Source organism: Drosophila teissieri, chromosome 3R, assembly GCF_016746235.2.
Source record: "Drosophila teissieri strain GT53w chromosome 3R, Prin_Dtei_1.1, whole genome shotgun sequence".
NCBI classification, from domain to species: Eukaryota; Metazoa; Arthropoda; class Insecta; order Diptera; family Drosophilidae; genus Drosophila; species Drosophila teissieri.
Window position 1 is genome coordinate 21,639,159 of NC_053032.1, and position 22,569 is coordinate 21,661,727.

The following is a 22,569-nucleotide window of genomic DNA, read 5'->3' on the forward strand; positions in this document are numbered from 1 at the left end:
TGTAGATATAAATTGAATTTAGCCAAAGACAAAACATACGAAAAGTTGATAAAACGAAGCATTTATTTGAATTTTATTTAGAATATCCATTTGATTTCTATCCTGATAGTTTCCGGGCATTTCTCCGCAAGACTTCTTTGCACCTTGGGCAAACATTTCTATTGCATAAAAGTGATGAGTTCGACGGGCACAACACTTTCCCACCGCCGAGTGCAGCGAATGAATCAAAGCCGTTGATTTTGGAGTGCAGTTCTTATTGCCTTGTCCGCTCAGTCTAGTCATAGTTGCTATGTCCGCTGTAGTTGAATGTTGGTTTGTTTGCTGGCTGTCTGGTTGGCCGGTTGGCTGGTTGGCTGTTCGGGCTGCTGTACCCTTCCTAATATGGCCAAAAGCGGCGGCACACACTCGTACACTTGTTTCGTGTTGGCCAGATATTGTGAGCCTGCGAGTCGCTTGTGCAACATATCCAATTGGAAATGAAAAACTCTGACCTACTAATCACCGAGCCAAAAAGCCAATAAGAGTCAGTAACGAAAGACAACGGCAACAACAGCAACAACAGCAACCACAACAACAACAGCCAAGTGCCACCAACCAGAGACAGCAAAACCAACGACATTGTCGATGTACGACAGCAACACCAAACACACAACTGAAACAGCAACAGAAACATCTCGGCGACAGCCCAAGAAAATCAAAAGATGGACAATAACTTTAAACCAGTTCCAAATGGCGCAGCCTTGTTGGCAATTTTCGCATGTTACCCGCACAACAAAACCCGCTAAAGAGTTCTGTTCGCACAAATTTGTTTTGAATTTGATTAGAGTGCTATATGCTATAGCAGGCTACATGGCTATATGGATATATGGCTATATGGGTATATGTATGGCGATTTGGGCCCGCAGGTTGCCAGCCCAATTGACATTTCATGCCGTATTAAGTTAGACACACGGACAGACAGTGCGACAGCTCTCGGCAGACAGTCGGCAATTTGCGCCATTTGCTTTGTCGCATTTGTTTTACTTCACTTTTCACTATCAAATTATTATGTTCGACTCGCAAAGAGCGAACAAGAAATAACAAAAAAATACTGCAAATAGCGCACAAGGACATTCGCGCATGCGCCCCCAGACGGCGCCAAATCGTCGATGGCAAAACCGTAAATGAAACTGCTGGCCCAGGCCAAGTACACTGGGCCAAAAGCTGTGAGCTTGGCGGGAGTTTCAACGAGAAGAGGCAAGGGTGGTTGCTACAAAATATTACTTATTTGGGTTTTAATTGCATCTGGAAAAATGGAGAATCAAAGCTGCTGAAATGTAAGTAATACAAAATTCCAAAACTCCCAATATTTTTCGATTCTGATAAATAGATAATACGGGTGTATTTGAATTTGGGTAATTTTTTTAAATTTATATTATGTGTATTCCACACAGTGTGCAACCGGCGGCGTCACCGATTTCTGGCTAAATTGATGATGATGACGATGGCGATGATGGCGATGATGGTGGCCGGGAGGCTGTGGCAAGGCTTTGTCGCTGCAGATTATCACGGTTTTTGTTTTGTTTTGTTTTGTTTGGTTTTTTCCTGAGTGGCGTTGTGCTGTGTTTTGCTGGCATAAATTTCAATTGCTCGCATTTAACAACAATTTAAAGCAAATTAAATTTGCCGTTCGGCTCGATTATTGCCTGCTGATAGGCGAGGCCTGGTGGGGTCACCAATGAGCGCTCGTAGCGCCATCTATCGGCGGCTCTGCCATGTGCATATAAAGTAATTTTCTGCTACATTAGGTTTCGCCTTCCATTTGGACCCTGTTGTTGGGAAAAAAAGTTGGGGGAAAGGAACGGAAAGCGAGCCTTCGATAAGTTGGAAAAATGCTGCAAATACTGGTCGGCTATTAGTGAGTGCAACATTGCACTTCGCGCCGAATTGGAAATGTTCTTAAGACTCGATCTTGAGTTTTACTTAAGACTGCTCCCAAGTTTCCTACATTAAGTTTCTTATTCGCAGCTTACTTACTTTGAAATAACTGCCACCGTACCCACATCCCTTGTCAGTGGCCTAAGCAACTCTACTTTCGGCAATAAGCTCATTAAGCCATCGACTCGATCAATCTGGCAATGAGCGCCTGCAGTGAAAGAGCTTCAATTAAAAGAAATTATTATAGATTTGTTTTGAGCACTTACTGCTGCTTCTGTTGCCGCTGTTCGTTGGCCTTTTCGCTTCGCCTTCGAGGGGTTTTTGTGCCAAGAAAACAGGCGCCCACCATCGCCCACATCAAATGCTCCACTTAGACGCGCTCCATTGTTTCCGCATTCGATTAAAAATGATAAATGCCTCGCTGCGCTCAAGTGAAAACAGCACGAAAAGGAAAAAATATATATATTTGTACATATATATTTTATCCAGTGGTTTTCGTGTTCTGATTTCCTTGACCAGTTTTAATGTCTCGATTATGGAAGGCTGATAAGTCAAATGTTTCTGGGCCTTCTAGCCCGGAGGCTCGGCGTAATTATTTGATTAATTTTATTGCCTGTTTGGTCGGTTGTGTGAGCCTGCCGGAGATGGCGGCTAAATATATCGTTTATGCTTTTATTAAATTGCACGCATTAATTAACTCGGCATAAGAGGGAGCAAGTCGAGCCAAGCCGAGCAGAAGCCAAGGCGGAGTCAAAGAAAATGTCTAACACAGACATAAAATGGGGCTCCCCCTTTCCAGGCTAATTTTTCCCCAACTTCTCCACCCAACAATTAAGGCCCGTAGGCCTTTTTCATTTCAATTAATTGCTCCGACGTGGTAAATTCGCGTTTTCACATGATTGTTGGTAGTTATTGATTATATGGCGCACATAAATCTATGTCAATTGAATGGCCGCCAGGTAGGCACTCACTTAAATAGCCGTACTTTCCGATTATGTCATTAAACTGGCATTAAACTGCCCCCCGATAAGAGCCAACCGCCCTGCAAGTCTCTGGCATGACAACAGTTCCATCTTACAAATGCCTGTGGACAGCGCCTTTGTCCAACTATCTGAGAAAGTGGCCAAGAAAACCACGAATGGCCCAAAGTGGCCCTATAAAACGGGGGTCAAGTTGGGTTCACAATGTGGTGTGGAAATTGGCTGCTCGGTTTCCCTTTGAAACGTCCAGCCAGCCAGCAGTTGAGGTGAACATTGTGAGAAATTGTTGAAGGAGAACTCGAAATTGATGATAGATTTCACGTCGATTAAACGTGGCTTATGGGGGAAATCTGAGTTTAACATTTAAGTTGGTTTAGATAAGCTTTAAGGGTGAGGTGGTACTTTAAAACCTTAATAACTCCAAACTAATTGCTCCAAGAACTTACTATTTTACTACTTCCTACTAACATTCACCCAGTTCAAATGGTTATCCTCTAACTTTAGTTATGCACAACTTTTGCAGTATTTGCCACACGCTCTCTTATACAACGCATTGAAAAATGACTTAATTTCACTTGAAGAAACCTCGAACGATGACCAATAACCTGCTGCATTGTGTTTTTTTCCCCAGCTTCAGACGATGGGTGGGTTGAATGGAAGGAGGAGGTGCCGAAAAGGCATTCACTCGGTCAGTAGGCGTTCGAACTGAAACTGAACTGAAACTGAACTGAACTGAGACTGCAGTGCAGTGCAGTGGACTTGGACTAATAAACATGAGGAGTAAACAAGTCCATATAAGGTGAAATCGGTCAGCAGTATCTTTTTCTGCCGCATTTTGATTTCCATTGTTGGTTTCCGATTCTTTTTCATTTATTTTTTGTCACTTATGCATTTTTCATGCGACCAACCCGAGACTGCGATCCCAAAAAATCCCGAGGAGCTGAACTGGAGTGACAGGCGCATTGCAAATTGTCAAACCGTTATGCGTGGCCAACTTTGGGATCGAGATGCAGTTGCAGTTGCAGTTGCAGTTGAAGATGGAAACGGAGATGGAGAAAGTCCAGCGCGTTGGCGGCGTTGCGATTTATTGTGAAATATTGAAATTACACAAGCAGCGAGCCGCTAGAGTTTTGCCAGTGAGAAAATGAGCTGTGCGCCAGTTGCATCTGCATTTTATGCAGGAAAAAACCCAACCAATTGCGGGAGCAAAACCAAACAAAATAAAAAAAAAACGCAAGGTAGACCAAAAACAAGTCCCACTGCGGTTATCGCCATGACAGCTGTCAATCTCGGCCAGCAAAAAGTGCAGTGGACGAGAAAGTTTTTTCCTTTTCCCCCAATCGCATCCAGGCGACGACTTTAATTGTGCCAGGCTTTCAATTAGCAGAACAAGTGATTTTATAGCGCCCTCAACTTCGGCGACCACTTAAATTGCTCCGCCTCGAGTTCGAGTTCTGGCAGGTAAAAGTCTTACTTGTCTCCGGGTGTTGGCCCAGAAATTAACCAGCCGTAAATGGCAAAAAGGACAATTACTTTATTTGCGCACTCAATTTATGCTGATTTATGGAGGGGACAATGCTCAATATTGCTGCGATCCGAGCCGTTCCCATCGCAAATGTTAATTGCACTAAAATGCAGATTTTACATGCACACAGAAAATGGGATACGCACTTCAAACTTACAAAGCACATTTTAAATAAATTGGTGTATTTTAAAGTGTAGCTACTACGATCTTAAGCCTTTCATAGATAGTATTCAATAATATAAGTTATATACTTGCACTTATACAAGAAAGTCATAAGTGTTTGGTAAGCCCTGAATTTAGCATATTGAATTCTGTATTTCGAATTCCTTTTTTCGAGTGTTATAAATGTTTACTTTGCATATATCCGCGCATGTAGCTGAGGTCCAGTTTGGGGCAGACCTTGGCTGCATTTTGACTGCCAGCCGGCGAAAGATAAACAGCGACAGTTTTTCTACCCGATAAAGGGAATGGCCATGGAGATGGAGTGGGTGCCAATGGGTTGTTTGGGGCCATGGGAGGCAGTGGGAGGCTGTGGGTTGGGCGCCTTGTTGCCTTGTCTGCCAAACTCATTAAAACGAATCTTTTTTAATGGCCAAAAGTTTGCCTGGTTGCTGCCATAATCAGTTAAATTAAGGCCATGGCAGCTGAAAACTGTTTGCTGCCTGCCAATGTCGTTAGCGTTGGTCCACAAAAAATCCTGGCAGACATAAAGAGCGCTGCTAAAAAGTTATAAAACTATGCCACTGATTCTATTTGTATCTATTGATTGCTTCCAAATAACCATTAGCAAAGACAGCATAGTCTGCAAACCAAAAACTTCAATGTAGCACTATATTGCTTTGTATTCTTAATTGCTGTGAACATTTTCATAAGTTTATTAGAAAACCTTTTACTTTTGTTAATTATATGAAGTTCAAGAGTATACATTTCTTGCATAAACAATTTTGCTGTTAATTTTTAACAGCCAATTTCTTGCTCAACTTTCGACGCTTTAGTCCTTTATCCGTTTATTCTTCAGTCTGCAGGAAAGAGGAAAATCTCATTGGGAATTCAATATTCGGAGGCAGTGGCTTAAAGGCGACAACTTGTGTGTCAAACGCGCAAAGGCAGCGCGGCGACCAGCGACTAACAACTTACTTAAGCCAACTGCAGGAGCAACACTCCTCCTGCGCCACAAGAAGGCGATAGATGACGCAGGCACTGCCATATTCCATGTCACACTCTAAAACTCGAAAAGGCCGAAAGCCCAAAAAGGCCGAAAAGGCAGCTCCACCAGCACCGCCATCGCCAGCAGTACCACATAAACGTGCTCCGTCGGCTGAAGAGTGTTTTGGGTCCTCCGATACCCCGAGTAACGCCCCCTCCCTGTCCCCGGAAATCCCTGCACGTGGCCAACGGGCTGGGCTGCACTCTTGTGCACTAATTACGAAAACTCAGCACGTTTTGCCATCGCATGGCTCAGCTTTTGGCCCGGTTGTGTGGCAGTTTGGCTGCTGCCTGCTGCTGCTGCCTTCTGCCTGCTGCCTGCTGCCTGTTGGCTGTTGGCTGTTTTGGCCTGGCCGCCTAGTTGCCTTGTTGCCCGAGTGGTTAAATGCTGTGCGGAGCTGTGCCGCAGTAATAGCAGCAACATGCAACGCGACAGTTGCCTGCACCCAGGGGAACTGCTCGAAAAAACACGGGGAGAAACACAAAGGAGAGGTAAGCATAGTACCCTGTGAGAATTTCGAAAGGGAAACCTTTATTGGAGGTAATAATTTGGGGGTTTGTGAACTAACCATGATTATTTGATCAAATATATATCCTAAAAACGGAAACAAGCACAGCAAATTTATTGAATGCCTTATCCTTTTCAATCAAATCACAACATAGGTTTCTTTTTAAGCTCTTATTAACCATTACAATTTTTATTAATTTCTTCAACCATTATTTCTCATTGTGTAATAACAGTGGCGGAGTGCGGCGGTGGTGGCGTTGCTCCTGCAAAAGTTAAAAACATTGCGGCAAGCAATAAAATCAACATTGGTTTCGGTTTTGGCTTTGACTCTCTGCCCCAGCGGAGTCCTTCACTTACCGCCTCGCCTCGCCGCTCAACCCCCTCCCCTCCCTCCAGCGGGCCGTTGTGTAACTGTATTACTGATGAGCTTCAAAATGTGCTTGGCGTGCCACAATTTCGCCAAAGTCAATGTCTGAGGCTGCCACCAGCCGCCCAGCTGGGCGAAAAAAGCCGCCGGCATAAGCAGCGGGTTAAGGGCTAAAAACCAAAATGAATGAGAAATGCAGCGAAATTTGGCATGGCCATCAAAAGCGGTCTGCAAATATGATTGCCAAGATTTGAGATTTGAGACTGTTTCAAATTCAAGGGGAATTATATGAATATTACGCTCTTTCAACTTTCTTTCAATGCAAAATGTTATTAGCTGTTTTTTACTGTTTTAGTGTGTTGCACTTTTATAAGCACTTTTATAAAACCCATTTCGATGGCTAAGGTTTCACTGTGTGTGATTGAACATTTTAGTGCATATTGTGTATACACCTAAATGGGAGAAATCTCGACACCCTTATAAAGTGATTCCTTTAGCGCACAGCCGAATCCGAATCTGAGGTTTGGTCAACTACATATTTGCAATCTTTACGTCGGCAACATGGCTATAAAAATAAATTACACACAGCTTAAAACTTATGTGAGGTAGGAAGAAAAATGGCTTATAGACGCGCAGTGCAACCAAAAAAGCAGCTCACCGAATTGAGAGGTATAACAAAATGACCAATCGACCTCGGGCCCCAACCGAGGAAATATCCCGGGGAAGTTGGAGTGATGAACGTTATTGCTCTTTTGCTGGCTGCTCAATCGAAGTGATTCGCCCACTCACACACAAGGCACACACACCGCACACACACGGCACACACATCAATTCCCAATACGATACGGTGGGTGGCTAAAGTGGTGGTAAAGGTAAGGCTGCAAGCCGACAATGAAGACATTAACATGACCAACGACAACAGCAAACAGCCAACGACAAAACTCTCCGTGCCCCATAGCTCATCACATTAATCTTCTTAATACGCCCATCAATAATTCAAAGCCAACGGCATGACCAACTGGCCAAAATCGAGCAGCTAAAGTCCGAAAACCAAAAACAGAAAACAGAAAACCCAAATCCCGAAACCCCAACAACTTGGCCAAGTGAAGAAGTCGCCATCGACACGCAACCATATACTCGTACATACATCGAACCTATATCCTAGTGTTGAGTGAATTATGAGGCACTACACACGCTTCAACTTCTTCGATTCTTTTCGCCCGAAGTGCCTCCTTCGAAAACAGTTTGTCGTCCATCACATGCAAACTATAACGCATACGAGTAGTGCAATTATTTAGCTCTTGCCTCGCCTGACACTGAAACTTTATGGCTCGTTTGCATTTGATTTACGCCCCAAGAGCTCTTTGCAATCGGGGTAAGCCCAGATTCTGTGCCTAATTGTTTCAAGTGCTAATCAAATTGGCTGATTAGTGCTGGAACAAACAAATACCAAAATACTGATCATTATTCAGGTATCATCTGGTACAGACTTCAACTTTTTACGCACTAAAATAGTACTTGGAAAGCCCCATGTTCTATTTAAAACACAAGTAAATCAAATTTGGCAGCTGATAAGTATTTAATTTAACTCGCAAGTGTCACATATTAGATTATAATTGCTTGTTTATATTCCATGCTGGCGCATATGTATATTCATTAAGCAAAACTGTTTGCTAGAATCGTGGAAAAATGAAATCTATGATGCTCGCTTGAGATAAAGTTATTAGTATATGTTAGTTTATAACTCTCATCGTTTTAGTTGAATATGGATTGTATATGGAAAGTGGTTCTGCATATGGTTGCGGTCTTTAAAGATATTCAATGTCGCCAACTCATAAATCGCTCTTCTTTCACTGCACTTTTTGCACCCACATTTCGCATCTTGCAACCAACTATCGAAAATTGCGAACGTAATTGTATATGAATGACATATGCTGAACGCACAAAAGCGCTGGAGAGCTGCCGTGCTGCCCATTGTGCTCCTGCAACTGACAGGCAGGCGCCCCCCATTCCCATTCCCATTCCCATTCCCATTCCCATTCCCATTCCCATTCCCATTCCCATTACCAATCCCAATCCGAGTCCCATTCCCAATCCTGGGATCCATTGTTGGGCCTGGACAATGCCGAAAGTGCCACTGGCTTTGGCTCCTCGCCTGGCTTCACCTGACCCACTCCACCTGTTCGTTCACTCGACAATTTAACGTCAGTTGCTTCATGCGGAATATTTCTGTTGCCATTCGACATGGTCATCTCGCCATCGCCGGTTTTTCACGCCTACTTCTGAGCCCAGCCAACTGCAGTCGACCCCACGCGAATGCCCTTTGTTCCGCGTCGGCTTTCTCCTGAATTGTTGCCCGCTTCCTTTTGATTTTGCTCTTGCTGATGAAGATAGGCATTCAGCGGGCCACATGTGTCAAGCCTTCGCGGCTCCTTATCGGCGCCAGCTTAAATGTCACTAATTGGGTCAAAGGTGCGTCATGTATGCGATAGAGGCCCGAATTGTATGATGCCGTGGGTATAAAAGCAGCGGCCGCCTGCCGACAATTTTAGTTTGCTCATCTACAAAGTGAAGACAGAAAGTAAGTAATTGGTACAAAGAGCTCACTCGGATTTCTAAAGCTAGCTCAACATTTTTGAAGAGAAGACATGGTTGCAACTGTACTCTACTTCTTTAAATAATTTCGATTGGTTTAGTGATGAAAAGAATAAGAAGATTTAACTCTTTGATTGATTTAATTGCATTGACTTGCAGCCTGCAACCAACATGAACTTCTCGTGGCTCACCATCTTCGTCTTGGCCCTCATCGCCATGACCGTTTCGGCCAAGAACTGCCCCGCCCCATTCAAGAAGGAGGGTAACGATTGTGCCGTAAAGCGTACCATCCATGGAGAGTGCCCACCAAAATCGCAATACCAGCCAAGCGTCAATCTGTGTGTCTACAAAAACTAAATAAATAAAAAACGTTATCAGGAAAAGTGATCGAATGCATTTAAAACAATTTGAAAACAAATCTGCTTTGTTTTGCTGCTTATCAGCCTAGTGTTATCGAAAAGGGGCTGCCTTTCATAAGTGCGAATCAGTAGAACTAGACCAAGGTCGAGTTGATGGAATCACTAGCTCGGCACATCTGCTGGTATATAAGACCCAACTCGGTTGCATCTCTGAAAATAGTTGCATTTTGTAGTTACCCAAGGTGAGTCTGAGGCTGCGTAGTATTCCAATTCAAACTGCGGATTTTCTTTCAAGTGCAGTATTCGCAAAAGGATTTCATAAACATGCTGTTGAAATGCACTTGGCTCTTGGTGTTGGTCCTGTCACTGATGGCAGGAGCCTTCGCCAGCAGCGGATGTCCTGCAGGATACACTGCCGAGAACAAGCGGTGCACCATCGAGCGTCCTGTTCACGGCTCCTGTCCCCCCGGCTCCTCCTACAGCCTGAACATTAACAAGTGTGTCCACTCGTAAAGATCTCGTCGCATGAAATACCAAAACAACAATGTGAACTTTATATCTCTCAGTTAAGTGGAAACAAAAGTGTAGAGTTTTCAAAAAATAATATAATGTATTAAACAAAAAGATCGCGGATATACCTTTGGCCCGTTAACATCTCAGGTTTTCAACTTTCGCCTTTAAGCGAGCGCCAGTTTCGAATCGAACCCACTTTGGGCCAATTATAGTTGGCTCTTTGCGCCGGCCATGGGAAGTTCAACAAGTGTTGAGGCTAAACGGGCATGAGTGAGGTCCACAACTGATGAGGCCGCATGGTGATGATGATGCCGAGTGACGGCGTCGCCAGGCGGGCACGTTGTCCATTAGTTTATTACCATGTAATTGACTCAACGCCTGTCAGCCGTCAGCGGCGTTGGCTCCTGCGGCTTTAATGTGCTGCATTTAATGCCCAGGCCAAAACGCCAGCGACAGCGCATCAAAGTCAACGCGGTCCGTCTGTTTGTCTGTCTGTGCATCGGTCGGTTCCTAGTACTATATGTACATATATATTGTACATATATACATGTCTGTCTATCTCAGCCCGTTTGTGATTAGCTTGATTGGCCCGCTGCCTGTCCGCACCTTTGGCCTCCCCCTTATCGGGGGCCTCAGTGTTTCGTAAGAGTCGCCTTCGGATTGAATCGTCTCACAATCGCCCAACACCGCCTGCTATAAAATTCATTAAAAACTTTGCTCACCCCACGGACGCTGCCTTAAAAACGCCCAAAAGCGCTGGCGAAGACATAAAAACGTAGAAAACATTTAACAGTGGCAAAAACTTTGGCAAGTCCAAGCTGTCGACAGGATGTGCAGCAAACCCAATTGCATATGCCAATGTAACAAAGTTTCCAACAGCAAAATGTCCCACGCCCCACCAGTGATGTCGCCTCTGCGGCCTCGGGCATTTTTGTTTGTGCGAAAATGCGCTGGAAACTCAGCCTAGCGTCGAGAATCGTATTTATAAAATCTGAATTAAGTTGGAAAATTCGAAACTTATTTGGTTACCATTTATATAAATGGGATTACATATTTTCCTATTTTTACACTTTGAAATAGAAACTATGTTCAGGTAAGACCGTGTGAGTAAGCAATCTAAAAGGTCTGAAGTGTTTTAAGGAAATAAAGTTAGATAATTTTAAAACATATAAAAACTGTTACTAAGATCTTAACAGCCAAGTTGTCAGCACTGAAGCCGCTGCGCGTCCATAAACTAAACGTCCTTGTCACTGGGGCTTGTAAATTTCTATGACTTGCATAAAAAAGGGCTCTCCCCAGAATGCCTTCCGCTGCTCTGGGTTTCCTTTTTGGTCTAAAAGTTTCCTGTAGCAAAAGTCGGCCAGCCGGACAGCGGACAACGGCAGGAAATAAGGAAATGTCCTCAGTCGTATTTGCAGCCTTGGCAGCGACATTTATCAGTCAGTTGTTGCCATGTCCTTTGGGCCGATGGCCAGGAGTTTGGGTTGCAGGTTGCTCTGCGTTGGTCTGGGTTGGTCTCGATTGGGCGGCAGCGTTTTAAGGTTTTCTTGTTGGACAATTTTCAAAAGAAGTCTCAAGTGCCTGCCTCAAGCGCACTGCCCCGGAGCACTTGCAACTGACAGCAAGCGCTGCAGTTTGTTGCAGTGGTCGCAAGCTCTTCCATTCGCTATATACTTGTATGCTATATCTGGTATCCGGTATCTCTGCTGTTTGGGGCGGCTGCCTGAAAAGTTGCGTCGTCCAACTGCCGCGCAAATATGATGAACGTAAGCAGCAAAGTTCTGGCCAACTGATAGCCGAACGCCGCTACTTGGCCATCTTATAAACACAAGCTGGCCCTAAAAAACTTTTGCAGCCCAGCAAGAGGGACTTGCCTCTGGTGACGGCTCAACTTTATGGGCGGCCACATAGTTGCGGCCTGGCTGCATTTCAAGAATGCTCCTGCTGGAGTACACGGCGGGAAATGGGGTGCAGCTGTGCCAAGTTTGAAGTCTAACTTCAACCGATATGACATAAATGTGTCTAAGTATGCCTGGATGTACATAAGAAACTTGGAAAGATTTGATACAAGTTGACAATATGAAATAGGCCCAGGTTTTTCTCGCTGTGCACTTCCTTGCGATACTTTTCTTATCTCGTTGGGGCATTGTCCACCCTCCTGCCACCGCCCATTGGTAAAAACGAAAGTGTGGCCATAATTTTTGGACTGGTCCTTGCTCTCTGGTGTGTTGCTGTTGTGGTCGGCATTCCTTGGTTTCTGGCTAAAACTTCGCCGTTATTGATGCTGCTGCCGCTACTGCTGTTGGCCGAAAAGAAGTGCTGACGAGGCACACCAACGGCGCCTCGAGAACGGAGGCTACTTTTCAGATAGTTTAAATGCACTTTTACAGGCTTTTTATGACGTCAACCCGTCGTAATTGTTCGGCGCATGAATTGAAAATGAATGCGACGCAGACTTCCGTAATTACTGCAACACTATGCTAATGAGTTGGTAGCATTGAAATGCATCGCTTACAATGCGTTTCACTTTTCAAATTTAATAATCCGCAAAATTACCTAAATCGCTGTGAAATTCCATTCAATTTGCCTGTTTGCTATTACTTTTAATCAGTTATTAAATACGTTTGCTTATCAACATTTTTGCTAATTCGCTGTTTACACGGCTTAATTCGCGTGTAAAATAATCTGTGTGGCAAACGTCATATTTGTTGTAAATTAGAAAATTACTTTTGTTACTAATTAAATTGGACACGATTTCTGAGAGGGATTACGTTGACAGAGTTGTTGAATCATGACTAATATGTGCCTAATTCTGTCTATTAGTTTGAATCGCTATTCAAAACTTCAAATTTTCAAGGCGTAATGCAAGTATTTTGTAGCACAGTGTTGTACTCGGGTGTAACCAAGTATTTTCGTAACCCTTTCGGTCTTGTTTGTCTGCTAGTCTTGTGCGTGCTCGCAACTTTTATCCAAAAACTAAAAACAAGATGGCGGTTTCCGGTCTGTCCTTGTGTGTGTGAGCCCCATAGGCATAAAAACTTTAATTTGAGTTATTTGCATGAGTAGTACTCATAGTTGAAATTATATTATAATTCCAGCAGCAGGGCAAAAACAAAAACTTTATCAGTGACAAAAGGGGACACCAAATTTCGGGGAAGGGGGAGAGACTGGGAATTATCTCCCATCTCACCCTCACTCTGTGCTGCCTTTGTCCCACTTCCCCTTATGCTCTATTTATCTGCCTGAAATGCTTTTAATGTGAAACTTCAAACCGTAAAACGAAAACTAAATCGGGAGTTGGAACATATGCTCCATGAATGCAAAAGCGATGTCAATGCATGTGGCTCTGTGTGTTTTTGTGGGCGTAAATTCGGGCACACAGTTGTGCTGCTTGTGTGAGTGCATATGTGCGAGTGTGCGGTTTTGTGGGCCAAAGTTTTGTTAGCCAACAAGAACAGCCAGACGAATAAGCGCAGCGGTAAAATTTGCCAACTATGCGACGCAAATACTCGCCAGATGAATATTGAAGCGCTGCACTTCCCAGCGCTTTCCACCTGAACTTAGTTGGCGGAAAATATCGCAGTTGGCTGTCATCAACTTGGCCAATGACAGCAGCTTAATCGCCAGCCCAAAACTATTCCACTTTAATTTAAAGTTCCTCTTTGTTCATCCAAAGGGCCGCCAGTTTATAGATTAATCTATACTTAATAGAATTCAACATAAATGCTATCTATCCAATTAAACCAATTTCTTAGAGTTCCGCTTGAATAGTATTATTCCTTCACACCCAGATTTTCATTGTCAATCACCTGAGGGGGTCGAGTTACCAGTTATTATTGTACTTATCTTTGGGTCAATATTTTTATTAGCTTCAAACCTCTAAAGCTGCAAGCAGTACATTCCATTTGCAGACAATGTCCGGGCAATTACATAATTCTGTAGTTCTGCCCTCCAACCCTTTTTCAAGGTTATCATCGTATCCAGCGAGACAAAGTAGCCTTTTCCCCTGGTCAAGTTGGACCCTAATCCGGAAAATCACCAGCAGCTGGCTTTTAATTGCATTTCTGTTATTTTATTATTGCTGCAGCTTGCTGCACTTCAAATTTCTTCATCGCTGGCTTTTGGCTCTCGGTTCGTGTTCCCCCCTTTTTTTCGCACACTTTTATGGAAACTTATTTTAGCTTAAGTTTTTATCTTTATTTCTTGCTCGGCGGATTAAAAAACAAATAAGAAAAGCGTAAAACTAAAAAAACAAGTGGCACGGCGAACGGCAAAACTTTTTATTTGCTGTGACAAATTTTTAGCAGATAAAGCTCCGGGAAACTTCGGAGCACGGGCTTGTGGCCAAAATAAATTTTGGCATGCCGGTCCCAGGCAACTGGTTTCACCCACCTTTCATTTCACCTTCCAGGAAATTTTCCAGAGCAGCGTTAACGCTAAATTAAGAAATTTTTGGCAGAACTAATGTCCCGCATTAGTCAAATGTCAAAATTGTTTGCCACGGACCAGAAGGTTTGGTTTTGGTCTGCACTCGATGGGAGTCTTTAAAACAATTTGAGAAGTAGTCAGACTCAGGAAACATGAACACTGGTCGAAAGCGATTCAGTACAAATATTTCATTTTATAAATAATCATTTTATGTCTTAAAATAATTTAATATAAAAGTACTTGGTAATGTTTAGTATTAAGATGTTTATATAATACTCAATCTGTATTCTCTACTATCTAACAATTTGATTTTCTTAGTGTTGTGTCCTGAAAAGGTAGAATAATTCCTTTTTATCGTGGTCTTATGAACTTTGATGGGCATTGCGCATACGCCATGTAGTCCGCCCACAAACGCAGCGTAATAGCGGAAGTTTGCAAGGAAGCGACTATATTGCTAGCATTAAAAGAAGGATGAACTGGGAAGGGAACTGGGTAATTGTAATTGTAGCCATCAACTGGCAATTGAAAAACCACACCGACGGGCAGCAACCGCAAAATGTCATGAGTTATGAGCCAGAGCAATCGTGTCGGCTTTGTCATTTGGCTAATTGTGGCTCTGGGCCACTTTTAATGTTATATTTTCTATTTCGGTTGTTTCCCCCCGGCCAGCATGTCAGGCATTAAATTTGTTGCAATTAATTAAGACCACAACTATCATTTTACAGAAGATGGTAACATCACCACAGCGCCCTCCAGCGGCCTTTTGTGTTTTCTGCTTTCCGTCTGTCGCTTGATTTATATTTCACTAATTGATTTATTGACAGATTCCTTTGGCCACGTCTGTAGTCTGTAGTTTGTCGGCCATTTAAGGCGCCACCTTGTGTACATGGCTCTCCGCTCCTTATTTGATTAACGTTCGATTTTCACAATTTATGAAACTTCATTAAAGAGCGCGAAATACGCGGCGCGTCGCCTCACGACGTTCCTGCCACAAACGCTGCACGTGCAGCATGCGAAAAATGTTAATAAAGTTTGTTCCTTCCCCCGCACCTTTCCACTTCCACTTCCACCGCCATCATTCCCTATCCAATTTCTTATTTTTCCACCCACTTTTCACGAAAGCACGCATTTTGCGATGCCAGCGACGTCGCCATCTTCATCACTGCCGCCATTTTTCATCCGAAATTGAATTCATTTGCTGTGCCCCTATATATAAACATACTAAAAGATACTCGTACATACATATATACATACATACAGGTAGGTAGGTATCTGCCAGCATTTGCGTACGTGTTCCCTTGTATTTTATTTATGTTTTAATTTTGATAAATTTTTATGAATTTGCCGGCGGTTATTTGTGTTTTATTGAGTAGTTCCTCGGGCATCATCATAATCATCATATCAGATGTAAGGTATCATTAAATGAAAAGGGAATATTCAGAGTAAAGCCATACCATTTTAAAAATGTTCAATTTACTACTGGGACTTTTCCTGTATACTATCATTAAATCAAATTGTTGAATGAAAAGCCATGCTCGGACACACCCACAAACTTTGCGGTTACCTAGAGACCAACTGAATGATGCAACAACTGTCCAAGATGGTTTTCGGTTTTCTGTATAGGCTTCATTTCAAAATGCCAGTTAACATTATTTAAATTGCAGATTTTTCTCATTGAATTTGTCGAAATAGCTTGGGTGTATAATTTATTTTCGTTTCTCTCGACTACTACCAAGCACATACAATACCTCTGAAAAATTGCATAAAATTTTGCAACAAAAAGATTTACTTTTTTTAAGTATTATTTTTAGTTTTGGCCTGTTGGCCTGTCAACATGCTTTGCCTATGCATGTCTGAGGCTGAGAGCCTGTCCGTCAGCCGAAATAAAAAGAGTTTTGTGTCGGCAGTATTTGTCAGAAATGTCGTACGATTGTCAGGCAGACGACACAAGTTGTGAGGCATCTTGTGCGGCATTGACAGAACCCGCCAAGAAATGAGACTCCTGAAGTCTGAGCAAAAAAAGAGACATCCAGCTAAAAGTCTAGCTTTAACTTTATGCAATACGGAAAGTCACTCGCATTTGCATAAAGGAAAGGTAAGCACAGTAAGCAAATGTAGCGAGTGACAGACAAACGAGCCTACACCTGACCAGCTCTTGAGCCACTGCCAGCGACACGCCTTTGTATATGTCGTATATCATATATATACATATATCGTTTGTACATATATATATTTATAAAAGCTGGCAGACTGACCGTCCATTCAATAGCCAAAAAGTTTACTTAGCCAACATTTGGCAGCGCCGCTGCGTTTCCCTCTTTATTCACTTTTTTTCCCTCTGCTAAACGTTTTCGAATTGACATTTTGACATTTTGGCATAGCAAATTTCGATTCAGTGCCCGGGGGCGGCGACGTCAGTAGCGTTTCGGCCTGTCCTGGCCAGGAAGCTGCATATGGTGACAGCTGAACAAGCGCGTTGATGGCCAACAGCCTCCAGCTGGAAGGAAAGGGAAGGGAATGGCTGGGAAGGGAAGGGATGTGGGGGCCGAGGAGCAAACCGAGTCATTTGCATACGACGCAGCCAGTGGGTCACTTTAAAGTCGATCTCCTGCCTTATAATCACGATGGCAGTGAAAGCGCTGGTCAGATGGTTAAGTAAGCGAAAGGAACAGAATACTTAATCGGTAAAATGGGGAAATTACTCAAAAACAATGTACTTATATCAAGTAGATGGACCAGTGCTTTGTTTAATATCAATCCATTCTTCTATGAAGACCACTAGGTTACAAACTGATGTCCTGAGCAGTGAGGCCTTACCAATTTAACTAGCCAGCTTGAACTTTGGCCAGACCAAAAGTGGCGTCATTAAGTCATGTGAGAAATGGAGACAACTGTACGTGATTCTGTTGGTGGCATAGCCAAATTAGCATTTTAAACACCTCTTACTTTTGGCCTGATGATGTGGCGCACATGGAAAGCGAAACCAACGGCGAAACTGTCCCGCTTTTGTGGATACTTGGCTTGTTAGCTGGCCAACAGCACCGGCAACCAGGTATTCTTGCCATTCGTCCTGCCATCTGCCCAAGTCGACGCGTGTGCCACCATTTATGGCCGGGTGAGTTGGCAACATTTTGGCTATCAGCAGACAACCAAATCGAAATCGAAGTCGGACGAGGGAGACTTTTGGCTTCCTCACTTTATATGGCCAGGCCGAAACTTTCAATTAACACAAGTCGCATCCTCAGTCCAAGCAGTCAAAGCGTTCGATTTTCACGCTCCATGACCAAGTTTGGATTCGCTTTTGGCCGGGCCAGCAGCACTGAAGCGATGAAAATACACCCGGCCACATTAATTGCCGAACGAACGGTACAGGATTTGTGCGGTCTGCGTTATTAACACCAAATTAATCAAAACAAGCGTTTGACAGCTGAGTGATTTGTGCCCGGTCCGTCCGGAGTTGTGAATTAAACTTTGGCGCCACAGCCCCGTCGGCTTAGTTAGGTTTTGGCCTGGCCTGACTTGGCTTGGCTTGGCTTGGATTTTTCTAATTATGCCGCCGCCAGGTTGGCAAAGGCCGCCTGGGCCCACTCCCACTCCCACTTCCACTTCCCAGACCCGCACACTCGTTTATGGCCAACAGCAGTTGGCGGTTCGCGGTTGGCGCTTGGCGGTTGGCAAGTGGAAATCTCGTTAAAGACCAACTCAAATCGGGTTCGATGCCGGTCGGCTGTTTGCCTTTGATCTTTGGCGACTGTGGTAGTCTCTAACAAACGCGTGCCGCTGGCAATGAGCAGCATTTTGCAGTTGCGATCGTGGCTGTCGTGCATTAAAGTGCACAGTAGAAGTGACTAAAAGTATTCTATATTTGTATGTTAATGAGTACCTAACACTTTATATGCATGGAAAGCAAATTAAATACCAAGTGGTGCGATAAAAGCTTTCAACTTATAAAGCAATAAAATCATAGAATATAATCTTATGACAAAAATGTGCAAATATTAAATGTATATGGCTTTGAAATTAATAAATATTTTCAAACACAAGAGAGCTCTTCATGATGGCGAAGCTTATCCTTCGTAAAAAATAGTTCGCAATTTGCTAAGTGGCAGTATTTCCCATGCCACTTCAGCGCCCGGCACGCCCATAAATCTTCGGCGGCAAATTGAAACCGCTGATTGAGTAAGTGAATGAGAGAATGAATGAGTGATTGAATAGGCGGCCGAACCGAGCAACTGATTGTGAGTGACTGCGTCGGCGGCGAAGAGCGATGCATGTGATTAAAAAAGCGCTGCCATAATTTGGCTTTAATTGGCTTGACGCGTCGCGTGCTGCCGTCGCCATAGTCGAGTGGCTATGGCTATGGCTGTAGCTATATAGCCACCGCTTTATAGCCTGGAATCGAGCGGAACTCGGTGGGTGTTTGTGTGCCACATATTAAGCAAACATGAGCATAATGGCAATTTACACACATGCACGGCCGACGAATACACTCGCAGCTGTATACGTACATACATGTATGGCTGTATATGCGGGGCCCAATTAACATGACATGTCGTACGCGCTGGCCTGATTGGGACTCAGAATTAAATTCGAGTGCGGGCGAGGGGAGGTGTTGGATCACGGGGATTCAATCCCGCGGCTCTGGCATACACGGCGATTGCATTAACGACAAACCATCGCATCGATTCAAGCTGCAGGTGAGGCGACACAACTTTAAAGAGGGCAAAGGTACCCTAGGATTTCCTGATAAAGTATATACGAGTATAAACCAAACCAAAATATTGTAAGTAAACCTAAAATATTTTATTTAATCGTATTATATTTCTACGTTTTCTTTTCCCGAAGTACATTGAAGTCCTTACACGCGAAAGCCAATGTGGCGGGCAGGTTGTTTTAAAATTCTGTGCGTGACAACTGGGAGGAGCTGACTTTGTTGCGCAAGGCGAGGCTACAACTTAGTGGCTGCTTTAATTTTAATTATTGTGATTTGCGTGCAACCCCCCCTTCTCACCTTACCACGATTCCTGGTGGCAGGCTGACTAATTTGCCAACAACATGACACCGACTTGAGCGGCTCGCAACAGCCTGATTAAGTCGAAACACTCAACCCCGGGTTGCCCATGTTGTTGCTGCTGCTGTTGTTGATGTCGTTGATGTTGCTGCTGTTGCACTTGTTGCTGTTGCTGTTGCACATGGCCAACGTTTTGGTTTTTGGCATGCGCCTGCGTTAATTAAGCTGCTGCGTAGCTGGAGCTCCGAACGCAGCTGCGTGTCGCGCGGTCGTCTGGTAATCTCCGCGGATTAAGCCGACACTTCGCTCCAAGAGTCATGTTGCTCTTTGCAGGCTTGTTAACCATATTTCGACTTGTTCGCCCCGACTGCCACTGCCTGGCATCAAATAAACAGCCTGTGGTGAAGTGGTGGCCAGAAGTCACCAAGGAGCACTTTACTCGCTAGGCAAACCAGAAAACAAGCACCACGTTGTGACGAACACAGAAAAGAACAAATTAAAATGGTACCGATCAGAAAGATCGAAGGATGATTCGTTGTATTTAAGATTTTGTTTCCACTAATATTATTTCTTAGAATTCCACCGCTTCCTGAATGAGTCTTTCAGTGGCCGCCGAGCTTTCCACGGACCCAACTACATATTTTCCAATGCTTGCCAGGCCATTAGCCTGAAATATTTATAAAAGGAACATGAGTTTTGAGTGTATATACTTATTAATTCACACTGACCCTGCATCGCTTGATGAGTTCGTTCTGAGCATGGGTGATCTGCTCCTTCTTGCCGCCCCAAGTCCTCAGAATCGACGTTTGAAGTGCCCGATCAAAGGCGAAGCTCATGGCCCAGGGCTTACAGAGCGGAACATTGTTAATGGCATTCAAATGAACCGAGGCCTCCTCTTCCGATTGAGCGCCACTGCAGAACAGGACTCCTGCGAAAAAGGATGTATACATTAGGGAAAACTCATATATTTATGACACGAATCCTTACCCATGACGGCCGGAGGTACAGTTCGCCTGATGGCGAGAACTGTAGCCATTCCAATGTCCGATGGTGGATGGTTCTTATTGCTCTGCAGTCCAGGCATCACCATGCTGGGTTGCAGCAGAGTTCCCTCGAGGAAAACGTGGTGATCACTGAGAGCCTTGTACACTCCAGCCAGAAGGATTTCGTTGACCTTCTGACACCGATCCAAGTCATGATCTCCGGTGGCCAGGACCTCGGGACTAATGATGGGCACTAGTCGCTGCGATTGGCAGATGGCCGCATAGCGGGCCATTACATTCGCATTCTCCAAGATAGCCTGCGGTGAAGGAGTGTTCTTGGTGATCTTCAGGATGCAGCGCCACTTGGCAAAGCTGCAGCCCTCCTTCTTGTACTGGGCACACCGATTGGCCAGATCATCCAGACCCTGGGTAGTGAACTCATCCTCGGAGCCAAAGAGTGGTGAAAAGTGCTTGTCCACCTTGATTCCCGTCAGGATGCCCTTCCTTCGGAGGGCCTCCACAAATGGCAGTCCGTCATCCGTGCGCTGATGCAGTGTTTCATGGTAGAATATCACGCCGGATATATTCTCCGCTATCTTCGGATCGGTGGTGAATAGCATTTGTCGGTATATCCGGCGATTCTCCTCCGTGTTCTCCACACCGATCAGCTGGAACCGCTTGCCCATCACCGCACTGGACTCGTCGGCCGCCAGGATACCCTTTCCAGGAGCCACCAACGCCTTCGATATGCAGATGAGCTCCTCCTGCAGCTCCTTGTTCGGGTAGTAGAAGTGGGTCGTCATAGCGGTGTACTTTTTGAATTTGGACTTTGCGAAACCAGATGGGAATTTTTAATGATTAAATAAAATTTGTGAAAGAAAAATCATGGAAACTAAATAATACATGTATTGAAAGTTTGCAGTGAAACGTGATCTATCTCCAAATTATTAGGCATTACGCAAGTCCTTTGAATTTCATCGTTTTTATTGAGCAATTATTTTGATGTTTCCTTATCTAGATGCAAAATTTAGATTTATAGCGAGACTTGCGTACTACCTGACCATTTAGCACTTGCCTCCGTCTAATGACATTCTAATTAGACTTTTAATTGCTTTGGCCAAGAGTGGGAGTCAAAAACTTTCAGGGGCAGAGATTTGGGGAAGATTAACCGGCAGAAAAGAATAAACTTGCCCCACATTAATTATATCTGACCGCACCGACACATTTTCGTTTTATGAGTTTCACTTCGGACGTTTAATGGCCAAAGTTTTGTTAACACAAATTATAAGCGGAAGCCGCGCTGTGTCATAAAAGCGGCGATACAAAGTGGAATAAAAGGTGATGTTTCATTTTGCGGACCATTTGCGGAGCGCGAATTGAATTTTCCAATTTTCTCTTGCAATTATCTGACAGACCTCGAGATCCGCTTAAAATTCAATTGAACTCGACTCGAAGCGGACCGACGACTAATTCTAATTGGCGTGGGAAACGCATCGGAGTGCTCCAATAGCTTTAAAAGGTTCGCTGGCTAGACAGTTGCCTAATTTTGTGTAAATTATCGCACGAATTATGAGTCTCGTACGTGAAATTCTCCCAAAATAGCCAAGACAGCAAACACATCGAAAAATTAAGTACGATAAATATCAAGCAACACGGCCAGCACAGCCAGCACAGTCACAATTGCATCGCATTTTGGATTGTTGTGTTTTTTCTCCTCCGACAAAAAAAACCGATCCAATCCGATCCGATCCGACACCGTCATCAATATTCAAGTTTAGATCCCCCAATTAGGCCAGAGGCAAGACGCCGGCCGGATCGGCAACTCCGCCGAGCCTAATCGCAAAGCCAATAAATATGATCAACTGCGAAAATCCAAAATCCTCCACTGCGTTTCGAGCTCAGCCAGCCGAGATGTCTTTGCACCTAATTGAGCGTGGAGCGGCTGAGTCAGCCACCAGTAGCCACCAGTGGCCACCAGTTACTTGGACTTACTTACGTGGCTTGAAAATTATTAATTGATTATCTATAAACGTTTTAATTGAAAATGGCGAGTGGCCTAATGAATACACCGAAAATTGGGTGCTCTTTGGCTGGCAAACCAATATATATGAATATAATATTAAATTTGTAATGTAACTTAAATGTAAAATTAATGTTAGCTTTTACAGGCTAGATAA

The 22,569-nt window shown here is 44.0% G+C and overlaps 3 protein-coding genes across 3 annotated transcripts; 2 read left to right on the forward strand and 1 right to left on the reverse strand.

Moving 5' to 3' along the window:
• The first annotated feature begins 9,057 nt into the window (after positions 1 to 9,057).
• Positions 9,058 to 9,501, forward strand: LOC122620433. Its single transcript, XM_043797880.1, has 2 exons — positions 9,058 to 9,084; positions 9,258 to 9,501. Exon 2 carries the CDS (start codon positions 9,270 to 9,272, stop codon positions 9,453 to 9,455), a length of 186 nt encoding a protein of 61 aa, XP_043653815.1. The 5' UTR covers positions 9,058 to 9,084; positions 9,258 to 9,269; the 3' UTR covers positions 9,456 to 9,501.
• A 64-nt stretch (positions 9,502 to 9,565) lies between these two features.
• Positions 9,566 to 10,081, forward strand: LOC122620432. The gene is made up of 2 exons (XM_043797879.1): positions 9,566 to 9,699; positions 9,758 to 10,081. Exon 2 carries the CDS (start codon positions 9,782 to 9,784, stop codon positions 9,968 to 9,970), a length of 189 nt encoding a protein of 62 aa, XP_043653814.1. The 5' UTR covers positions 9,566 to 9,699; positions 9,758 to 9,781; the 3' UTR covers positions 9,971 to 10,081.
• Positions 10,082 to 19,905: 9,824 nt separating this feature from the next.
• On the reverse strand, positions 19,906 to 21,291 carry LOC122620363 (fructose-bisphosphate aldolase). Its single transcript, XM_043797791.1, has 3 exons — positions 20,397 to 21,291; positions 20,138 to 20,337; positions 19,906 to 20,076 (listed from the first exon to the last, which is right to left on the reverse strand). The coding sequence occupies exons 1-3, from the start codon at positions 21,193 to 21,195 to the stop codon at positions 19,981 to 19,983; spliced, it is 1,095 nt and encodes a 364-aa protein (XP_043653726.1). The 5' UTR covers positions 21,196 to 21,291; the 3' UTR covers positions 19,906 to 19,980.
• Positions 21,292 to 22,569: the final 1,278 nt, after the last annotated feature.